Source organism: Petromyzon marinus, unplaced genomic scaffold, assembly GCF_048934315.1.
Source record: "Petromyzon marinus isolate PM22_M1 ecotype Great Lakes invasive population unplaced genomic scaffold, UKy_Petmar_22M1.pri1.0 PM_G_Scaffold_15, whole genome shotgun sequence".
NCBI classification, from domain to species: domain Eukaryota; kingdom Metazoa; phylum Chordata; class Hyperoartia; order Petromyzontiformes; family Petromyzontidae; genus Petromyzon; species Petromyzon marinus.
This window is the reverse complement of record NW_027422706.1, coordinates 643,230-663,567: the sequence shown is the minus strand read 5'-3', so window position 1 is coordinate 663,567 and position 20,338 is coordinate 643,230. Positions and strand designations below refer to the sequence as shown.

The 20,338-nt window shown below is 52.7% G+C and overlaps 1 protein-coding gene and 1 long non-coding RNA gene across 2 annotated transcripts; both read right to left on the bottom strand.

The window, feature by feature from the left end:
• Positions 1-579: 579 nt before the first annotated feature.
• LOC142910738 (uncharacterized) lies at positions 580-8,344 on the bottom strand. Its single transcript, XR_012933077.1, has 4 exons — positions 8,169-8,344; positions 6,219-6,293; positions 4,464-4,528; positions 580-746 (listed from the first exon to the last, which is right to left on the bottom strand). It is a non-coding gene; the product is annotated as an uncharacterized LOC142910738 (long non-coding RNA).
• A 1,401-nt stretch (positions 8,345-9,745) lies between these two features.
• Positions 9,746-19,638, bottom strand: LOC142910718 (mutS protein homolog 4-like). The gene is made up of 7 exons (XM_076060114.1): positions 18,149-19,638; positions 17,563-17,726; positions 15,937-16,200; positions 14,102-14,292; positions 11,819-11,926; positions 10,529-10,644; positions 9,746-9,923 (listed from the first exon to the last, which is right to left on the bottom strand). The coding sequence occupies exons 1-7, from the start codon at positions 18,151-18,153 to the stop codon at positions 9,746-9,748; spliced, it is 1,026 nt and encodes a 341-aa protein (XP_075916229.1). The 5' UTR covers positions 18,154-19,638.
• Between the last annotated feature and the right edge of the window lie 700 nt (positions 19,639-20,338).

The window sequence follows — 20,338 nt, the reverse complement described above, 5'->3', positions numbered from 1 at the left end:
AGAGAATGGGCAGGTTGTGAATCACGGAGAGCTATTTGATGATCTCTGGGAGAGAGAGAATGGGCAGGTTGTGAATCACGGAGAGCTGTTTCATGATCTCTGGGAGAGAGAGAATGGGCAGGTTGTGAATCACGGATAGCTGTTTGATGATCTCTGAGAGAGAGAATGGGCAGGTTGTGAATCACGGAGAGCTGTTTGTTGATCCCTGGGAGAGAGAGAATGGGCAGGTTGTGAATCACGGAGAGCTGTTTGATGGTCTCTGGGAGAGAGAGAATGGGCAGGTTGTGAATCACAGAGAGCTGTTTGATGATCTCTGGGAGAGAGAGAATGGGCAGGGGAGAGAGGGGGAAGAGTGGGGGAGAAAGGAGGAGAGGGGGGGGGAGATGATGGTGGAACCCACGACCTCCTGCGTACCAGGCGAGGTACTTGACATCTCGCAGCCACCGTGATGATGACGATGATGAGAGAGACACGCAAACTCCAAACGTACAGCAGCAGGCGGTAGAGAGAGAGAGAGGAAGAGAGATACAAAGACGGCCGGGGAGGGCTACGGGTGGGTGAGCGGTGCCGTGCCTTCGATGTCTCCGACGGCCTCGGAGAGGATGCGCCGAGCGAGGTCCAGGAAGCCGTTGAGGCCGGGGCGCACGACGTGGCAGCGCCGTGTCCTGGCCGAGAGGAGGTTGCCCTTGCGGAAGGGCAAATCGTCGGTCAGCACCGTGCGCAGCTTGCCCAGGATCGCAGGGAACCTGGCACGGGGACAGCGGGGTAGGAGACGCGGTGGGGGTTGTGGTGTCGCCGCCGCCATCGACGCCGCCACCGTCGCCGACAACAACAACGACGACGACAACCGCCGTTCGCCACTAAGTGGCGGTGACGTCACCACGACGCTTGTGCCAGGCCATGTGCACTTCGAGGCCACGTGAAGTGTCGAACGCCCGCTGGCACGAAGGTCACGGGGCAGACCCGGGTGCCAGGGGGGGACTGACTGAGATGACTGAGATGACTGGCTGATGCACCACCTGTGCCCCCTACTGTGCCAACCTGCTGTGCTTTAGCCACCCGGCGCTACGCGCGTTGTTGTGAGTGTCGCTCCTCCGCCCTCTGTTGTTGTTGCAGGGCGACTGCCTCCAACTGCCCAGTAGCGTCCTTCACGAGCCTCCTCCACAGAGGCCGATCTTGACACCGCTGGTACCAGTCATCGGCAAGTCCACTCAGCTCCACGTCCTCCTGTACCACGTCACTCCATCTTCTCTAGCCCCCTCGATCCGGCTGAACAAAAGCTGTTTCGGCATGTGATGGCTAGGCATGCGGGCTGCATGACCCAGCCAACGCAGTGTTTCCTGCCGGAGGAGCTCACTGATGGGACTTTGTCCAGATCTTTCAAGGATTTGTGAGCTCCTCACACAATCCAGCCTGGTTAAACCCAGGATGGATCGTAGACAGGCCAGCCTAAATGTTTCTAACCAGCAAAGATGTTCCATTAGGGGGGTCCACGTTGCACAAGCATAGAGAAGGGAGGGAATGACTGTGGCCAAGAAGACCTGAAGCTTAGTGTGGAGCGACAGACCAGGTAGCTCCCACACAGCGTTACGCAACCGATGAAAAGATAATGCCGCTTGACCGATTCCGAGTGCTGTTAAACCGGAGCCGGTCATGAGCACACTGCCCAGGTATGGGAAACTCTCCACTCTCCCCACAACTATCCCATCACCAATTGGAAGTTGTGGGGGTGGAGTGTCCGATGGCACACAATACCCAGGAAAGTGCTTAGTTTCAGTGGGTAAGGCTCCACCTCTTAGTGGCAAGCTCCAGGTTCAGCAGCAGCGCCTCCAACTCCTCCTCTGAGTGAGCAGCAATTCCCAGATCATCGGCATACATTACATGGTTGAACAATCGGGAGCCATCCCTTGACTGCACCCGGGCATCGATCAGCCTCCAATTCTATCTGTACCAGATGGGAATTCCTCCGGTACAGCTACTGAAGGCTTCACGAACTACGTGGTCAAAATAGATGTTTAATAATGTGGGAGCCAGAGGACAGTACTTCCTCAACAGATGGCACCTGAGCCAGCCACTCACAGGGGGTGACTTCTTCCAATATGTGAGGCACCGCAGCCTCAGTAGTGTCATCCCCACTTTGGCCCACTATGTTTTCCAGGTTGAGGGATTTTTCCTCCCCCAGGACCTCACAGAAATGCTCAGCAAATATGCAAACCTGTTCCTCGGGGTCGGAGATTGGATCACCTTTCTTTCCACTAATGATGGTAATAGGTGTGGCGCTGCAGGTTATATTTTTTTTATGGAGTTAAAGAGCGATTTGTGATCGCGGGCCATTGAGGCAGACTCCATCTCCTCAGCAACCCGCGACCACCACCCATCCTTGCAGCGCCTCACGGCTCTCCAAACCTCCGAGCGAAGGTTGCGGTAAGCCTCCTCATTCTCCGACGTGGGATGCTGTAGGCTATGAGAGTGGGCCTGTCGCTTTTTCTCAGTCAGCCTGAACACCTCCTCTGTCAGCCAAGGTCTCTGGGGAGGTCTGGACCGTTTACCCAAAGCAGCCATTGCAGCTGCATGAGCCACAGTCCTAAATCTCGCCCATTGTCCCTCGACATCAGGAGGAGTGGGGGACGATGCCAACCCCAGCCGCACTGAGACCAGGCCACTATGGGTTTGAATCGGGTCCTGGGTGTACACCCACTACCGGAGTGGAAGAATGGCAGGCGCATCTTACAGATGACTAGTCGATGGTCAGTGGGCAGATCAGTACAACGGTAGGTCCTGGTGTCAAGGACATGGGCCCGCATCCGCTGTTCCGTCACTATGACATCCAGTAGATGGCCTTGCTTAGACCTGGCATGCATCCATGATGTTGTGTGGATGCGCCGATGCCGGAACAGCGTGTTGGTAATTATAAGCCCATGGGCTGCACAAAAATCTAGCAGCCTCCTGCCGTTGTTATTGAGCTGATCTGGCTCATGCCTTTCAATCACTCCAGACCAGGTGCCAGCATCATGACCAACTAGGGCATTGAAGTCACCCAACAAGATGACTCTATCCCGAGGGTCCACTTTAGCTAGCACCTGTGACAGGAGGTTATAGGAGGCATCTGACTCATCAGCCTTGCCTGCATCCCTCCACGGATGTTCATATTCGGTGGGGGCATGAGTAACCACGACCACCACTCCTCACCTGCGGTTGATGGGAAGGCGAGCCCAAAGTAGCCTGGGGCCTACAGCTTCCCACACCTCAACCGCCACGTTCCCACACCCCCTTCATTCTTTTGTTTAGAAGAGCCACTCCCTGTTGTTTGGCAGTCTGCTGCCCCGAGTAGAGGACTGTCCACCCCTCACGGTGGCAGGAGCCAGAGCCGGTCCACCGGACCTCCTGATTACCACAGAGATCCAGGCGGTACCGGTCCAGCTCCCGACAGAGAAGTGGCAACCTCTCCTCCGCAGTGAGCATTCGAACATTCTACGAGGTCATCCGTAGTGGGTTTTTGTTGTTAAAGGAGGAGCCCCGATGGGAAGGATTCAGTCTCCTGGCTCCGCCAAATAGTGTTTGGCCAGGAGACGTCATAGATGCCTATCCCCCCGGGGCCTCCGGCACAAGCTTATTAATTACATTTTTCATTCATGGTTTGGTGATAATTAATTGAACGTGGATGGGTTACCAGCCCCTCGCACCCACCCAGAGCCCCCAATTGGCCGCTGTGGTGGCTACAAACGTCATGAAGGGAAAAGCCAAAAATCTAAATAGGCCCTCCCCCCATGGCACTGCCCACCACAGCGTTGCCATCCGGCACCAACGAGGAGGTAGGGGGTTGTTTTTGCCACTGTCACAACCCCCACCATCACCACCATCACCCTCACCACCGTCACCACCGTCACCACCATCACCACCACCCCCACCACACACCCACACCACCACCCCCACTACCACCACCATAATCACCCCCACCACCGTCACCACCGTCACCACCGTCACCACCACCCCCACCACCACCCACACCACCACCACCACCGTCACCACCCCCACCATCACCACCACCTCCTCCACCACCCACACCCACACCACCACCACCACCCCCACTACCACCACCACAATCACCCCCACCACCGTCACCACCATCACCCCCACCACCACCCACACCTCCACCCCCACCACCACCACCACCGTCACCACCCCCACCATCACCACCACCTCCTCCACCACCCCCACCCACACCACCACCTCCTCCTCCACCAACATCACCACCACCACCCCCACCACCACCCACACCCCCACCACCACCATCACCCCCACCACCGTCACCACCATCACCCCCACCACCGTCACCACCATCACCACCACCATCACCCCCACCACCTCCACCACCATCACCCCCACCACCGTCACCACCATCACCACCACCACCCCCACCACCACCCCCACCACCACCACCACCAGCCTGGTCTCCTCGTCACCTGCAGTCCAACAGGGAGCTCTGGTAGGCTGTCAGCAGTGGAGTCTTGCAGGGGCTGAGCGCTCGCTGGGAACACAGCAGGGGAGAGATAGGTGAGGGTGACACCTGCACCTGTCACTCACCACTCACCACCTCACCACCTCACCACTCAACTCACCTCACCCTTCACTCAACACTCACCCACCCCTCACCAACCCCTCACCTCACCACTCACCTCACCTGCCACTCACCCTATCTGTGGGTGTTGTGGAGGCACCCCCAGTGGCAGCTGTCTCTGTGTGTGAGTCTGCTGTAGCCTAGGGGCACCCCCAGTGGCAGCTGTCTCTGTGTGTGAGTCTGCTGTGGTCTAGGGGCACCCCCAGTGGCAGCTGTCTCTGTGTGTGAGTCTGCTGTGGTCTAGGGGTACCCCCAGTGGCAGCTGTCTCTGTGTGTGAGTCTGCTGTGGTCTAGGGGCACCCCCAGTGGCAGCTTAATGATAATGATGGTGATCAATAATAATTAGTGATGACAGTGATTAACAATAATTAGTGATGATAGTGATTAACAATTATTAGTGATGATAGTGATTAATAATAATTAGTGATGATAGTGATTAACGATAATTAGTGATGACAGTTATTAACAATAATTAGTGACGATACTGATCAACAATAATCAGTGATGATAGTGATTAATAATAATTAGTGATGATAGTGATTAACGATAATTAGTGATGATAGTGAGTAACAATAATTAGTGATGATACTGATCAACAATAATTAGTGATGACAGTGATTAACAATAATTAGTGATGATAGTGATTAACAATATTTAGTGATGATAGTGATTAACAATAATTAGTGATGATAGTGATTAATAATAATTAGTGATGATAGTGATTAACAATAATTAGTGATGACAGTGATTAACAATAATTAGTGATGATAGTGATTAATAATAATTAGTGATGATAGTGATCAACAATAATTAGTGATGATAGTGATTAACAATAATTAGTGATGATAGTGATTAACAATAATTAGTGATGATAGTGATTAATAATAATTAGTGATGATAGTGATTAACAATAATTAGTGATGACAGTGATTAACAATAATTAGTGATGATAGTGATTAATAATAATTAGTGATGATAGTGATCAACAATAATTAGTGATGATAGTGATTAACAATAATTAGTGATGACAGTGATTAACAATATTTAGTGATGATAGTGATTAATAATAATTAGTGATGATAGTGATTAACAATAATTAGTGATGATAGTGATTAATAATAATTAGTGATGATAGTGATTAATAATAATTAGTGATGATAGTGATTAACAATAATTAGTGATGACAGTGATCAATAATAATTAGGGATGATAGTGATTAATAATAATTAGTGACGATAGTGATCAACAATAATTAGTGATGATAGTGATTAACAATAATTAGTGATGATAGTGATTAACAATAATTAGTGATGATAGTGATTAACAATAATTAGTGATGACAGTGATCAATAATAATTAGTGATGATAGTGATTAACAATAATTAGTGATGATAGTGATTAACAATAATTAGTGATGACAGTGATCAACAATAATTAGTGATGATAGTGATTAACAATAATTAGTGATGATAGTGATTAACAATAATTAGTGATGATAGTGATTAACAATAATTAGTGATGACAGTGATTAATGATAACTAGTGATCATAGCGATGAACAATAATTAGTGATGACAGTGATCTTGGGCAGGCGATGTAACCTGCAGTGGAGACACCAACTCCAGGACATGCTTGAGGTGGATGGCGTAGTTGATCTTAGACTCAGCAGTTCTCAACTGGAACAGGGTGGATGGATAGACAGATACATAGATAGATACATTTTGATTTAAAGCTTTCGTGACTGCAGGGATTAATATTCTTGGTTCTTTCGGTAAAGTCACCACGTAGAAATGGAAACTATAAAATAATAAAAATATAAAACAATAAAATTATCACGAAGTTTCGACTGCAACACGAGCAATCATCATCAAGGTGTGAAAACCACAGCAAGATAATTGTATTCTTTTATATTTATATTATTTCCCTTCTACGTGACTTTACCGAATATAGATAGATACATGTAGAGATAAATATAGACAAATAAATAGATCACTAAATAGCCTCTCTCTCTACATCACGGGTGGGGAACCTTTTTTCTATCAAGGGCCATTTGGATATTTAAAACATCATTCGCGGGCCATACAAAATTGATCAACTTAAAAATTAGCCCGTTATATCTGGTCAAACGTTTAATTAACTCGCCCCTAATGCGATGGGCTGGAACTGCTTCTCTTTGGCGAGGCGTTTGGTGATGTTAGCCGGTATTGACGATGTTGTTGCTACTCGCAACTGCTCTTCCAGGTTTTCTCTACCTAGATTTATTGAATTTCGAGTCCTGCCTGCGGTTGCCTTGGCAGGGCCAGAGACCGGACGTTCCCCACCCCTGTTTAACGTGATGAAGGGGTACTGTGTGATGCTGAGCGAGGTGATGCTGATGATGATTAAAGTGATCATCTCACCGTCTCTGTCTTAGGGATTAGAAACAGCATTGAGAGCAGGTGGTCTACATTCAGAAACTGACTGATAGCTGCACACACATACACACAGACATCACACATATACACACAGACACACACACACAGACATACACAACAACAACAACCGCCATTCGCCACTAAGTGGCGGTGACATCACCACGACGCTTGTGCCAGGCCATGTGCACCTTGAGGCCACATGAAGTGTCGAACGCCCACCGGCAGGTGGTCACGGGGCAGACCCAGGTGCCACGGGTCAACTGACTAAGATGACTGAGATGACTGGCTGATGCACCACCTGTGCCCCCTACTGTGCCAACTTGCTGTGCTTTAGCCACCCGGCGCTCCGCTCGTTGTTGTGAGCGTCGCTCCTCCGCCCTCCGTTGTTGTTGGAGGGCGACTGCCTCCAACTGCCCAGTAGCGTCCTTCACGAGCCTCCTCCACAGAGGCCGATCTTGACACCGCTGGTACCAGTCATCGGCAAGTCCACTCAGCTCCACGTCCTCCTGTACCACATCACTCCATCTCTTCTCTAGCCCATGCCGCGCCCGTTTAGCCCCCTCAATCCGGCCGAACAAAATCTATTTGGGCATGTGGTGATTGGGTATGCGGGCTACATGGCCCAGCCAATGCAGTCTTGCCTGCCGGAGGAGCTCACCGATGGGACTTTGTCCAAATTTTTCGAGGATTTGTGAGCTCCTTACACAATCCAGCCTGGTTAAACCCAGGATTGATCGTAGGCAGGCCAGCCTAAATATTTCTAACCGGTGAAGATGTTCCATTAGGGGGGTCCACGTTTCGGAAGCGTAGAGAAGGGAGTGAATGACCGTGGCCGAGAAGACCTGAAGCTTAGTGCGGAGCGACAGACCAAGTAACTTCCACACAGCGTTACGCAACCGATTAAAAGATAATGCCGCTCGACTGATTCGGAGTGAGACCTCTGCTGTTAAACCGGAGCCGGTCATGAGCACATTGCCCAGGTATGGGAAACTCTCCACTCTCTCCACAACTGCCCCATCACCCACATACCCACTCACCCACCCACCCAACCACTCACTCACCCACTCACCCACCCACCCACCCACTCACTCACCCACTCACCCACCCACCCACTCAGCCACCAACCCACCCACCCACCGGCCTGCACTCTATAGAAGTTGTCTTCCTGCATCAGCTCATCCACACAGTCGAGACGGCTTCTGAGCATCTCTTCATCCACCAGCGGCTCGTGGATGTTGGCTCTGAGCCGGCGCGCTCCTCCACGCGTCCTCGTGTAGTTGAGCACCCCGAATAGCGAGTGGGAGCTCCTGGGTGCACGCTCGCACGCACACACGCACACACACGGGTGGAGGAGGGTCACACAAACACACACCAACACACACCCACACACACTCATACCACACTCGCACCCACACATACACGCACACACACCAACACACACACACACACTACCACACTCGCACCCACACACACCCCCACACACACCAACACACACCAACACACACACCAACACACACACACCAACACAAACCACAAACCAACAACAACAACCACCATTCGCCACTAAGTGGCGGTGACATCACCACGACGTTTGTGCCAGGCTATGTGCACCCTGAGGCCACGTGAAGTGTCGAACGCCCGCTGGCAGGAGGTCACGGGGCAGACCCAGGTGCCACGGGTCGACTGACTGAGATGACTGGCTGATGCACCACCTGTGCCCCCTACTGTGGCAACCTGCTGTGCTTTAGCCACCCGGCGCTCCGCTCGTTGTTGTGAGCGTCGCTCCTCTGCCCTCCATTGTTGTTGGAGGGCGACTGCCTCCAACTGCCCAGTAGCGTCCTTCACGAGCCTCCTCCACAGAGGCCGATCTTGACACCGCTGGTACCAGTCATCGGCAAGTCCACTCAGCTCCACGTCCTCCTGTACCACATCACTCCATCTCTTCTCTAGCCCGTGCCGCACCCGCTTAGCCCCCTCAATCCGGCCGAACAAAAGCTGTTTCGGCATGCGGTGGCGGGGCATGCGGGTTACATGACCTATCCGAGGGGCCACTCTATCCCGAGGGGCCACTTTAGCCAGTACCTGTGACAGGAGGTAATAGAAGGCATCTCACTCATCGGCTTTGCCTGCATCCCTCCACGGATGTTCATCTTCGGTGGGTGCATAAGTAACCACGACCACCATTCCTCTCCTCGGGTTGATGGGAAGGCGAGCCCAAAGTAGCCTGGGGCTTACAGCTTCCCACACCTCACCGCCACGCTCCCACGCCCCCTTCATTCTTTTGTTCAAAAGAAGAACCACTCCCTGTTGTTTGGCAGTCTGCTGCCCCGAGTAGAGGACTGTCCACCCGTCATGGTGGCAGGAGCCAGAGCCAGTCCACCGGACCTCCTGAATGCCACATAGATCCAGGCGGTACCGGTCCAGCTCCCGACAGAGGAGTGGCAGCCTCTCCTCCGCAGTGAGCGTTCGAACATTCCACGTGGCCACCCGTAGTGGTTTTTCGTTGTTTCTGGAGGAGCCCCGAGGGTAGATATTCAATCTCCTGGCTCCACACACAACCACACACACCACACACACCCACACACCCACACACACCACACCAACACCCACACACACACACCACACACACCAACACACACACCAACACACACACACCAACACACAGAAGGGGGAGCGGCTATCCCCGCTAGCGAGGGAGGAGGAGGAGGCATCGTCTACCGGGGGTCGTGGGAGTTGCGCAGCAGCTCCAGGTTGGCGGCCGTGGTGCCGTCGATCATGGCAGTGCGCTCACTGCCGCAGAAGGAGACGCGGACGGAGGCCGGGGTGAGCACCACGCCCTGGATGAACTCCACATACTGCAGCAGTGCCGCCAGCGAAGCCAGGCAGTAGTATCTGGGGGTGGTGGGCAGGGGGGAGGGTGAGTGGGAGGGTGAGAGGGGGGTGGGTGAGTGGATGGGTGAGTGGGTGGATGAGTGGATGGGTGAGTGGATGGGTGGGTGGGTGAGTGAGTGGGTAACCCTAATCCTAACCACTCCATCTCTTCTCTAGCCCGTACCGTGCCCGTTTAGCCCCCTCGATGCGGCCGAACAAAAGCTGTTTGGGCATGCGGTGGCTGGGCATGCGAGCTACATGGCCCAGCCAACGCAGCCTTGCCTGCCGGAGGAGCTCACCGGTGAGCTCCTCACCCACTCACCCACACACTCACCCATAGACCCACACACTCACCCACACACTCACCCACACACTCACCCACAAACTCACCCACATACCCACACACTCATCCACACACTCACCCACACACCGACTCAGCCACTCACAGACCCACACACTCACCCACTCACTCACCTACACACCCACACACCCACTCACACACACACCCACACACACCCACACACCCACTCACTCACCCACTCACCCATAGACCCACACACTCACTCACCCACTCACCCACCCACTCACCCACTCACCCACACACACCCACACACTCACCCACTCACTTCCCCTGCACGTCCATGAGCACGGTGGCCATGTGGGGCACGCAGAGCCTCCGCACGGCGTCCGTGCCCCGCTCATCGTTGAAGTATTTCCTCAGCACCGTGGTCACGTGGGCCTCCTGCACACGCACTCACCACGAGGTGGCAGCACCCACTGTGGTGCGTCTGTGGGTCTCTGGTGAGTCTGTGGGTCTCTGTGTGGTGAGTCTATGGGTCTCTGTGTGGTGAGTCTGTGGGTCTCTGTGTGATGAGTCTATGGGTCTCTATGTGATGAGTCTCTGGGTCTCTGTGTGATGAGTCTATGGGTCTCTGTGTGATGAGTCTATGGGTCTCTGCGTGATGAGTCTATGGGTCTCTGCGTGATGAGTCTATAGGTCTCTGTGTGGTGAGTCTGTGGGTCTCTGTGTGGTGAGTCTATGGGTCTGTATGTGATGAGTTTATGGGTCTCTGCGTGGTGAGTCTATGGGTCTCTGTGTGATGTGTCTGTGGGTCTCTGTGTGGTGAGTCTATGGGTCTGTATGTGATGAGTCTATGGGTCTCTGCGTGGTGAGTCTATGGGTCTCTGTGTGGTAAGTCTATGGGACTCTGTTTGGTGAGTCTATGGGACTCTATGTGGTGAGTCTATGGATCTCTGTGTGGTGAGTCTATGGGTCTCTGTGTGGTGAGTCTAGGAGTCTCTGTGTGATGAGTCTATGGCTCTCTGTGTGATGAGTCTATGGGTCTCTGTGTGATGAGTCTATAGGTCTCTGTGTGATGAGTCTATGGGTCTCTGCGTGATGAGTCTATGGGTCTCTGTGTGGTGAGTCTATGGGTCTCTGTGTGGTGAGTCTATGGCTCTCTGTGTGATGAGTCTATGGGTCTCTGCGTGATGAGTCTATGGGTCTCTGTGTGGTGAGTCTATGGGTCTCTGTGTGGTGAGTCTATGGCTCTCTGTGTGATGAGTCTATGGGTCTCTGTGTGATGAGTCTATGGGTCTGTATGTGATGAGTCTATGGGTCTCTGCGTGATGAGTCTAGGAGTCTCCGTGTGCTGAGTCTATAGGTCTCTGTGTGATGAGTCTATGGGTCTCTGTGTGATGAGTCTATGGGTCTCTGTGTGATGAGTCTATGGGTCTCTGTGTGATGAGTCTATGGCTCTCTGTGTGATGAGTCTATGGCTCTCTGTGTGATGAGTCTATGGGTCTCTGTGTGATGAGTCTATGGCTCTCTGTGTGATGAGTCTAGGAGTCTCTGTGTGATGAGTCTAGGAGTCTCCGCGTGGTGAGTAGTGGCGATGCCGTCCGTGCGTGCTCACAGGGAAGTAGTCCCTCAGCAGGGTGAACATTTTGCTGGCGTTTGGGTTGCAGGCCGTGTGGGGCATCACCACCTCCAGTGGGCGTAGCACCTGCAGCTTGGTGATCGCCTGAACAAGCAGCAGCAGCAGCAGCGCCAGCAACGAGAACAACAGGCTGAGGTGCAGCAGGAGGAGGTCACGGGACAGACCCAGGTGCAGTGGGTTGACTGCTGTGCCAGGCTAGGTGCACCAGGAGGAGGTCACGGGACAGGCCCAGGTGCAGTGGGTTGACTGCTGTGCCAGGCTAGGTGCACCAGGAGGAGGTCACGGGACAGACCCAGGTGCAGTGGGTTGACTGCTGTGCCAGGCTAGGTGCACCAGGAGGAGGTCACGGGACAGACCCAGGTGCAGTGCGTTGACTCCTGTGCCAGGCTAGGTGCACCAGGTGGAGGTCACGGGACAGACCCAGGTGCAGTGGGTTGACTGCTGTGCCAGGCTAGGTGCACCAGGAGGAGGTCACGGGACAGACCCAGGTGCAGTGCATTGACTCCTGTGCCAGGCTAGGTGCACCAGGAGGAGGTCACGGGACAGATCCAGGTGCAGTGCGTTGACTCCTGTGCCAGGCTAGGTGCACCAGCAGGAGGTCACGGGACAGACCCAGGTGCAGTGGGTTGACTGCTGTGCCAGGCTAGGTGCACCAGGAGGAGGTCACGGGACAGACCCAGGTGCAGTGGGTTGACTGCTGTGCCAGGCTAGGTGCACCAGGAGGAGCTCACGGGACAGAACCAGGTGCAGTGCGTTGACTCCTGTGCCAGGCTAGGTGCACCAGGAGGAGGTCACGGGACAGACCCAGGTGCAGTGGGTTGACTGCTGTGCCAGGCTAGGTGCACCAGGAGGAGGTCACGGGACAGACCCAGGTGCAGTGCGTTGACTCCTGTGCCAGGCTAGGTGCACCAGGAGGAGGTCACGGGACAGACCCAGGTGCAGTGCATTGACTCCTGTGCCAGGCTAGGTGCACCAGGAGGAGGTCACGGGACAGACCCAGGTGCAGTGGGTTGACTGCTGTGCCAGGCTAGGTGCACCAGGAGGAGGTCACGGGACAGACCCAGGTGCAGTGGGTTGACTGCTGTGCCAGGCTAGGTGCACCAGGAGGAGGTCACGGGACAGACACAGGTGCAGTGGGTTGACTGCTGTGCCAAGCTAGGTGCATGAGGTAAGGTAAAATAAAAAAAAACTAGTGTTTAATAGTTTAAGACTAACCTAACCTGTCAATGTATATATACTGCATACCGTCAGAATAACGACACGCACACATTGGCACGTAGCTACTTACGTGGCTACGGGGCCCCGCACTTTCAAGGGCCCCGCGCTAAACGCTTTCAAGCGATCAATTCCGGTTCGGTGATTCCGCTCTCTTACCAGAGTACGAAACCGCCCTTCAGCTTTTACGAACGGCCGAGTGTGTTGAAGGTTCAGTTTCAGTTTTCAGTTTATTTTGGGTATAGCCCTGTGAGCCATCCGGCTCTTGAATCGGAGTGCAACCGCAACAAACCAACAAACCAACAAAAACACGAACAAGAAAAGCATCAAATTTTGACTTAAAGCTTCCGTGACTGCAGTGGTTCATATTCTTAGCTCTTTCGGTAAAGTCACGTTAAAGGGAAATAATAAAATAATAAGCACAGAGACAATTTAAACCGAGAAGATGGATTCTGACTTAGCAATCATTGGAAGGATTTGATAAACCATTTCAGGTCTTAATTGATTGTTCACGCTTACGGTGGCATTCAGACAGCATACATTAATTTTTCGTCTCCCCCCTCCTCTTTTCAGAACATAGATGGACTAGTCCTTCTAAATAAACTGTCAAATCGCTGCCCATGGTGCTAACGTTTTATAAATAAATAAATGCACCGTTTAAAAATAAATACATAAATGCAAACCCACACACCTGATGACGACTGTTTGTGTTATGGTCGAAACGTCGTGAGAATTTTTATTGTTTTATATATATTTTATTATTTTAATGTTTCCCTTCAACGCGACTTTACCGAAAGAGCTAAGAATATTAATTACTGCAGTCACGAAAGCTTTAAATCAAAACAACCACCGCCACAAGCAAACTTAGGTTAGAGATGCGTCGCATTATCCGGCCGTACGGCAAGTGACAAAAATGACAATCGCTATACCGCGCAGGTGAAGAATGTGCGTGTTTTAGTTTTTAATTCAGGGCCCGCTTCATAACATGCACTGCACGGGGGGGGGGCCCTTTATGTTCGTGCACGGAGAGAGAAGGAGGCTGACCTTGACGTAGGGCTGGCTGTCGGGGAACTGACACAGGACCAGCTCGGGGCAGCGCAGGTCGGTGCTGGCCAGGCCAACCTCGCCCCGAGCGATACCTCGGCCCTCTGCCAACGCCACCACCACCGACCTCGCCTCCACCTCCTCCTCCTCGTCGTCGTCGCCGGCGTCGTCAGTCGTGGAGAACGAGGTCGCTGCGGGGCCACAAGAGAGACGGGGTGCTGCCTCCTGTCGTGAGTCGATGAACGGTGGTGAGTCTACGGGTCTCTGTGTGAGTCTACGGGTCTCTGTGTGAGTCTACGAGTCTCTGTGTGTGAGTCTACGGGTCTCTGTGTGAGTCTATGGGTTTTTGTGTCAGTCTATGGGTCTCTGTGTGAGTCTATGGGTCTCTGTGTGATGCTACGGGTCTCTGTGTGAGTCTATGGGTCTCTGTGTGAGTCTACGGGTCTCTGTGTGAGTTTATGGGTCTCTGTGTGAGTCTACGGGTCTCTGTGTGAGTCTACGGGTCTCTGTGTGAGTCTACGGGTCTCTGTGTGAGTCTACGGGTCTCTGTGTGAGTCTATGGGTCTCTGTGTGAGTCTATGGGTCTCTGTGTGAGTCTACGGGTCTCTGTGTGAGTCTACGGGTCTCTGTGCGAGTCTACGGGTCTCTGTGTGAGTCTATGGGTCTCTGTGTGAGTCTACGGGTCTCTGTGTGAGTCAATGGGTCTCTGTGTGAGTCTATGGGTCTCTGTGCGAGTCTACGGGTCTCTGTGTGAGTCTATGAAGGGTGGTGAGTCTATGGGTCTCTGTGTGAGTCTATGGGTCTCTGTGATGAGTCTATGGGTCTCTGTGTGAGTCTATGGGTCTCTGTGTGTGAGTCTACGGGTCTCTGTCTGAGTCTATGGGTTTTTGTGTCAGTCTATGGGTCTCTGTGTGAGTCTATGGGTCTCTGTGTGAGTCTACGGGTCTCTGTGTGAGTCTATGGGTCTCTGTGTGAGTCTACGGGTCTCTGTGTGAGTCTATGGGTCTCTGTGTGAGTCTACGGGTCTCTGTGTGAGTCAATGGGTCTCTGTGTGAGTCTACGGGTCTCTGTGTGAGTCAATGGGTCTCTGTGTGAGTCTATGAAGGGTGGTGAGTCTATGGGTCTCTGTGTGAGTCTATGGGTTTCTGTGCGAGTTTACGGGTCTCTGTGTGAGTCTATGTGTCTCTGTGTGAGTCTATGGGTCTCTGTGCGAGTCTACGGGTCTCTGTGTGAGTCTATGGGTCTCTGTGTGAGTCTACGGGTCTCTGTGTGAGTCTATGGGTCTCTGTGTGAGTCTACGGGTCTCTGTGTGAGTCAATGGGTCTCTGTGTGAGTCTACGGGTCTCTGTGTGAGTCAATGGGTCTCTGTGTGAGTCTATGAAGGGTGGTGAGTCTATGGGTCTCTGTGTGAGTCTATGGGTTTCTGTGTGAGTTTACGGGTCTCTGTGTGAGTCTATGTGTCTCTGTGTGAGTCTATGGGTCTCTGTGCGAGTCTACGGGTCTCTGTGTGAGTCTATGAAGGGTGGTGAGTCTATGGGTTTCTGTGTGAGTCTGTGGGTCTCTGTGTGAGTCTATGGGTTTCTGTGTGAGTCTATAGGTCTCTGTGTGAGTCTACAGGTATCTGTGTGAGTCTATGGGTTTCTGTGTGAGTCTATGGGTCTCTGTGTGAGTCTATGGGTCTCTGTGTGAGTCTACGGGTCTCTGTGTGAGTCTATGGGTTTCTGTGTGAGTCTATGGGTTTCTGTGTGAGTCTACGGGTCTCTGTGTGAGTCTATGGGTTTCTGTGTGAGTCTACGGGTCTCTGTGTGAGTCTACGGGACTCTGTGTGAGTCTACCGGTGGACGTGGTGGCCCTGCTGCTGCTGCCGGGCGCATGCCTCTGGCGTTGCCGCCGCGAGCTGCCCGGCGCTGCACGGAACCGGGAAGCGGGGAGGGGCACCCGCGGGGCCCAGGAGGAGAAGCCTGGCATCACCACGGTGGGAGCATCACCGCAGCCGCCACCGCCACCACCGCCGCCACGGCCGCCGCCGCGGGCCCTGCCGCCGCCGCTGGTGGTTGTGGCGGTGTCGGCGTTGCCGCTCCGGTCGGCCCAACCCGACTCTGGGAACAAGAGAAACGGGGGGGCGGCGGACGGAGACTTAATTAAAGCGATCCGTTTTCTTTGAGGCTCCTCACGCTCTCGGCCCTGTTCTAACGTGGCACGTGGGGAGCGCGATGGCGTCCCCAGTGGACGCGGGCACCAGAAGACCGACATCGTTCAAGAGAGAGGCTTCACCAAAAACAGAAGCGAGAGAGCTTGCATACTTCGACAGCTGGCGAGGAACGACGCCTCCCTCTCGTCTCCTGCCCACCAACCCCAGCGAGGTCTTCTGCAAAAATCCTGTTCGGCAGGATTAACGGTGCTCCCCTTTGACAAGACCCTAGCGGAGGGTGCGAGCTGATTTTCGAAAGGGGGGGGGGGGTGGAGAGGCTGCGTAGGGCCACACATTCGCTCGACGCAATATCACAGAACGGTGCCCGGAATGGAAAGCCGTGGGCTTGTCGGGGCCTTAACGCTCCGCAGGGAGCGGAGAGCAGCCAGATGCAATCTGTTCCTTAAACCTGTCGTGACCACAGGAATTCATGTTGTTGAGTTATTTCGGCAAAAACTCACATAGGTACGAAAACATTTTAATGGATCACGACGTTTGGATCGCGACACAAGCAACCGTCACCAGGTGTGAAACGAACACAGCAGGTGGACCGCCGATGTAGGAGCTGACGTAGGAGCAGTCCACGTGACCTCACCAAAAGAACCAAAGGATATGGAGCAAGAGGAGCCAAAGTACGGTAATCCGTCAACATCAAAATAATCCGCGGAGAGGCGTCATCCCCCTCAGGGGCGGAGCCAGAATTTTCAGCCCCGGGTGACATTCAACAAATGTTAACTTCAAGAATGATTAGAGATTTCGATTTAAAGCTTTCGTGACTGCAAGGATTCATCTTCTTTGGTTCTTGCGGTAAAGTCACCACGTAGAATGAGAATAAAATAATAAAACAATAAAAGTCTCACGACGTTTCGGCCACAGCACAAGTGGCCTTCTTCAGGTTTAAAGGGACAGACCTGTTGGGACGACAGGTGGCCTGAAGAAGGCCACCTGCGTTGCGGCCGAAACGTCGTGAGAATTTTATTGTTTTATTTTATTATTTTATTCTCATTCTACGTGGTGGTGACTTTACCGAAAGAACCAAAGAAGATGATTAGAGAGTCAGGCTTGTTGAACCAGACGCCATCGGTTTGGCGACACGCTCTGACGGTGCAGTTACACGAAGTCCGCCGGACCGAGTGTCGTGCATTTACACGCACAATGTTTCAGATTTTTCGATTTTTTATTTTTTTTCGGGGGTGACAATTGTCTAACCCTGTCACCCCCCCCCGCCCCCTGGCTCCGCCGCTGATTGCCCTCCTGCACTCTCTCCGACCTTGCATCCTGGAGTGGCGTGCCGCGGGCGTGGAGCTGAGCAAAGACGAGGAGGCGGAGGAGGTGGAGGCGGTGGTGCTGTGTAGCTTGGCTCTGGTCTTTGTGCGCCGGGGAGGAGAATCCAGCAGTAGGCCAAACGAGTACTTGGGACCCTTCGTGGACATCCTGCAACCAAGCCTGGGGGTGAGCGAGATGTTGACTACCTCACCTGGTATACAGCAAGAGGTCGTGTGTTCCACCACCACCATCATCATCACGGTGGCTAGGAGATGTTGACTACCTCGCCTGGTATACAGCAGGAGGTTGTGGGTTCCACCATCATCATCACGGTGGCTAGGAGATGTTGACTACCTCACCTGGTATACAGCAGGAGGTCGTGGGTTCCACCATCATCATCATCATCACGGTGGCTAGATGTTGACTACCTCGCCTGGTATACAGCAGGAGGTCGTGGGTTCCACCATCATCATCACGGTGGCTAGGAGATGTTAACGCCTGAGCCTGGCAGTGATTAGGAAGCTTGGGGAATATTCAAATCTGTGCGAGGGGCTTAACGCTGCTCAAACGATGAGGATCTGCGAGATTACCTCATCCGATTTCAAAAGAGCGGATCACCTGTCAGACACACACACAGACATCACACACACACACAAGACACACACAGACATCACACACACACACAAGACACACACAGACATCACACACACACAGATATCACACAGACATCACACACACATCACACACACAAGACACACACAGCCATCACACGCACACAGCCATCACACACACACACACAGACATCACAAACACACAAGACACACACACAGACATCACACACACAAGACACACACAGACACACACACATCACACAAGACACACACAGACATCACACACATCATACACACAGACATCACACACAGACATCACACACACAGACACACACAAGACACACACAGACATCACATACACACAGCCATCACACACAAGACACACACAGACATCACACACACATCACACACACACAGACGCACACAAGACACACACAGACATCACACACACACAGCCATCACACACACACACAAGACACACACAGCCATCACACACACACACAAGACACACACAGACATCACACACACAACACACACACAAGACACACACAGACATCACACACACACAAAGACATCACACACACACGACACACACACAGACATCACACACAGACATCACACACACACACAGACATCACACACACACGACACACACAGAGACATCACACACACACAGACATCACACACACACAGACATCACACACACACAAGACACACACAGACATCACACACACATCACACACACAAGACACACACAGATATCACACACAAAGACCCCCCGTACAGCCTTAACAATCTGTAGGGGCGAGTGCTGTAAGCGAGTAGCAGCACCTATAAGGGCCGGCACTGTGGCACACGAGGGGGTGGGTGGCCAGCACCACGCCCGACCGCCTTTGTCTCCCCCAGTGGTGATGTTTACTACACACACCACCACACCAGGTACTCATTTGAGGCTGAGTCGACCTAGGGGAGGCCCAGGACCGGTTCAGAGAATCGTAGCGCGGCGTAGCGCTAACCACTACACTACCGCTCCCCACATACACACACACAGACACACACAGAGACACACGGAGACACACGGAGACACACAGAGAGACACACACACAGACACACACAGAGACACATCACACATGGAGACACACAGAGACACACACACAGAGACACACACATCACACACGGAGACACCCATACAGAGACACACACACATGTACACACACAGAGACACACACAGAGACACAGACACACACACACAGAGACACAGAGACACACACAGACACACACACAAACACACACACAGAGACACACACACAGAGACACACACACGGAGACACACACAGACACACACAGAGACACACACCACACACAGATACACACACACAGATACATACACACACATACACACAGATACATACACACACATCCACACAGACACACACACTATTACACTATTCAACTATAGACGAGAGACCTTCTGCAGTGATCTATCAGTGCAGGAGCGGAGCTGCTGTGAGGCGAGGCGCTTGGAGCTCTCTGATTGGTCCAAGCGGCGACTTGGAGCCAATCAGATTTGGTTCCTCCCTAGCCACGTGACGCGGGATTTTTTTTTCCCGCCAAATTTTTGAGACTCCTCCTCGGCCAGGCGCCATTTTGAGAGTCGTGAGGTGCGGATTTGAATTTTTTTTTATTTCGGAGCAGAAATTAACGACGATGACGACCCCCCAGGGGTGCGAGATCGCCTCTCGTGAGGGAAAACGTGAGGTAAAAAGTGGCCTCAAATGTCCAGCCCGTGATTCGCAGATAGTTTAAATATGCACTGTTGAATTTATGGGCAGTGCTGAGTCTATGGGGCAGTGCTGAGTCTATGGGACAGTGCTGAGTCTATGGGACAGTGCTGAGTCTATGGGACACTGCTGAGTTTATGGGGCAGGGCTGAGGCTATGGTCATTGACAAAATACAAACGATGTAATTTGTGAATAGTTTGCCTCGTGAGGGGCATAAGATGTGCCAGTATTCGTCGAGATGACTGTTTTCTTTTCACCCCGCGAGTAATTTATTGCTTAAAGGAGACATCGTGGAGGGAAACAATGGGAGTGATATAAAACTACATCTGTGTGCTTTGTGGTTGTTCCTACAAGTAACTAAACCTACCCACGTGACGCGGGAGTTTT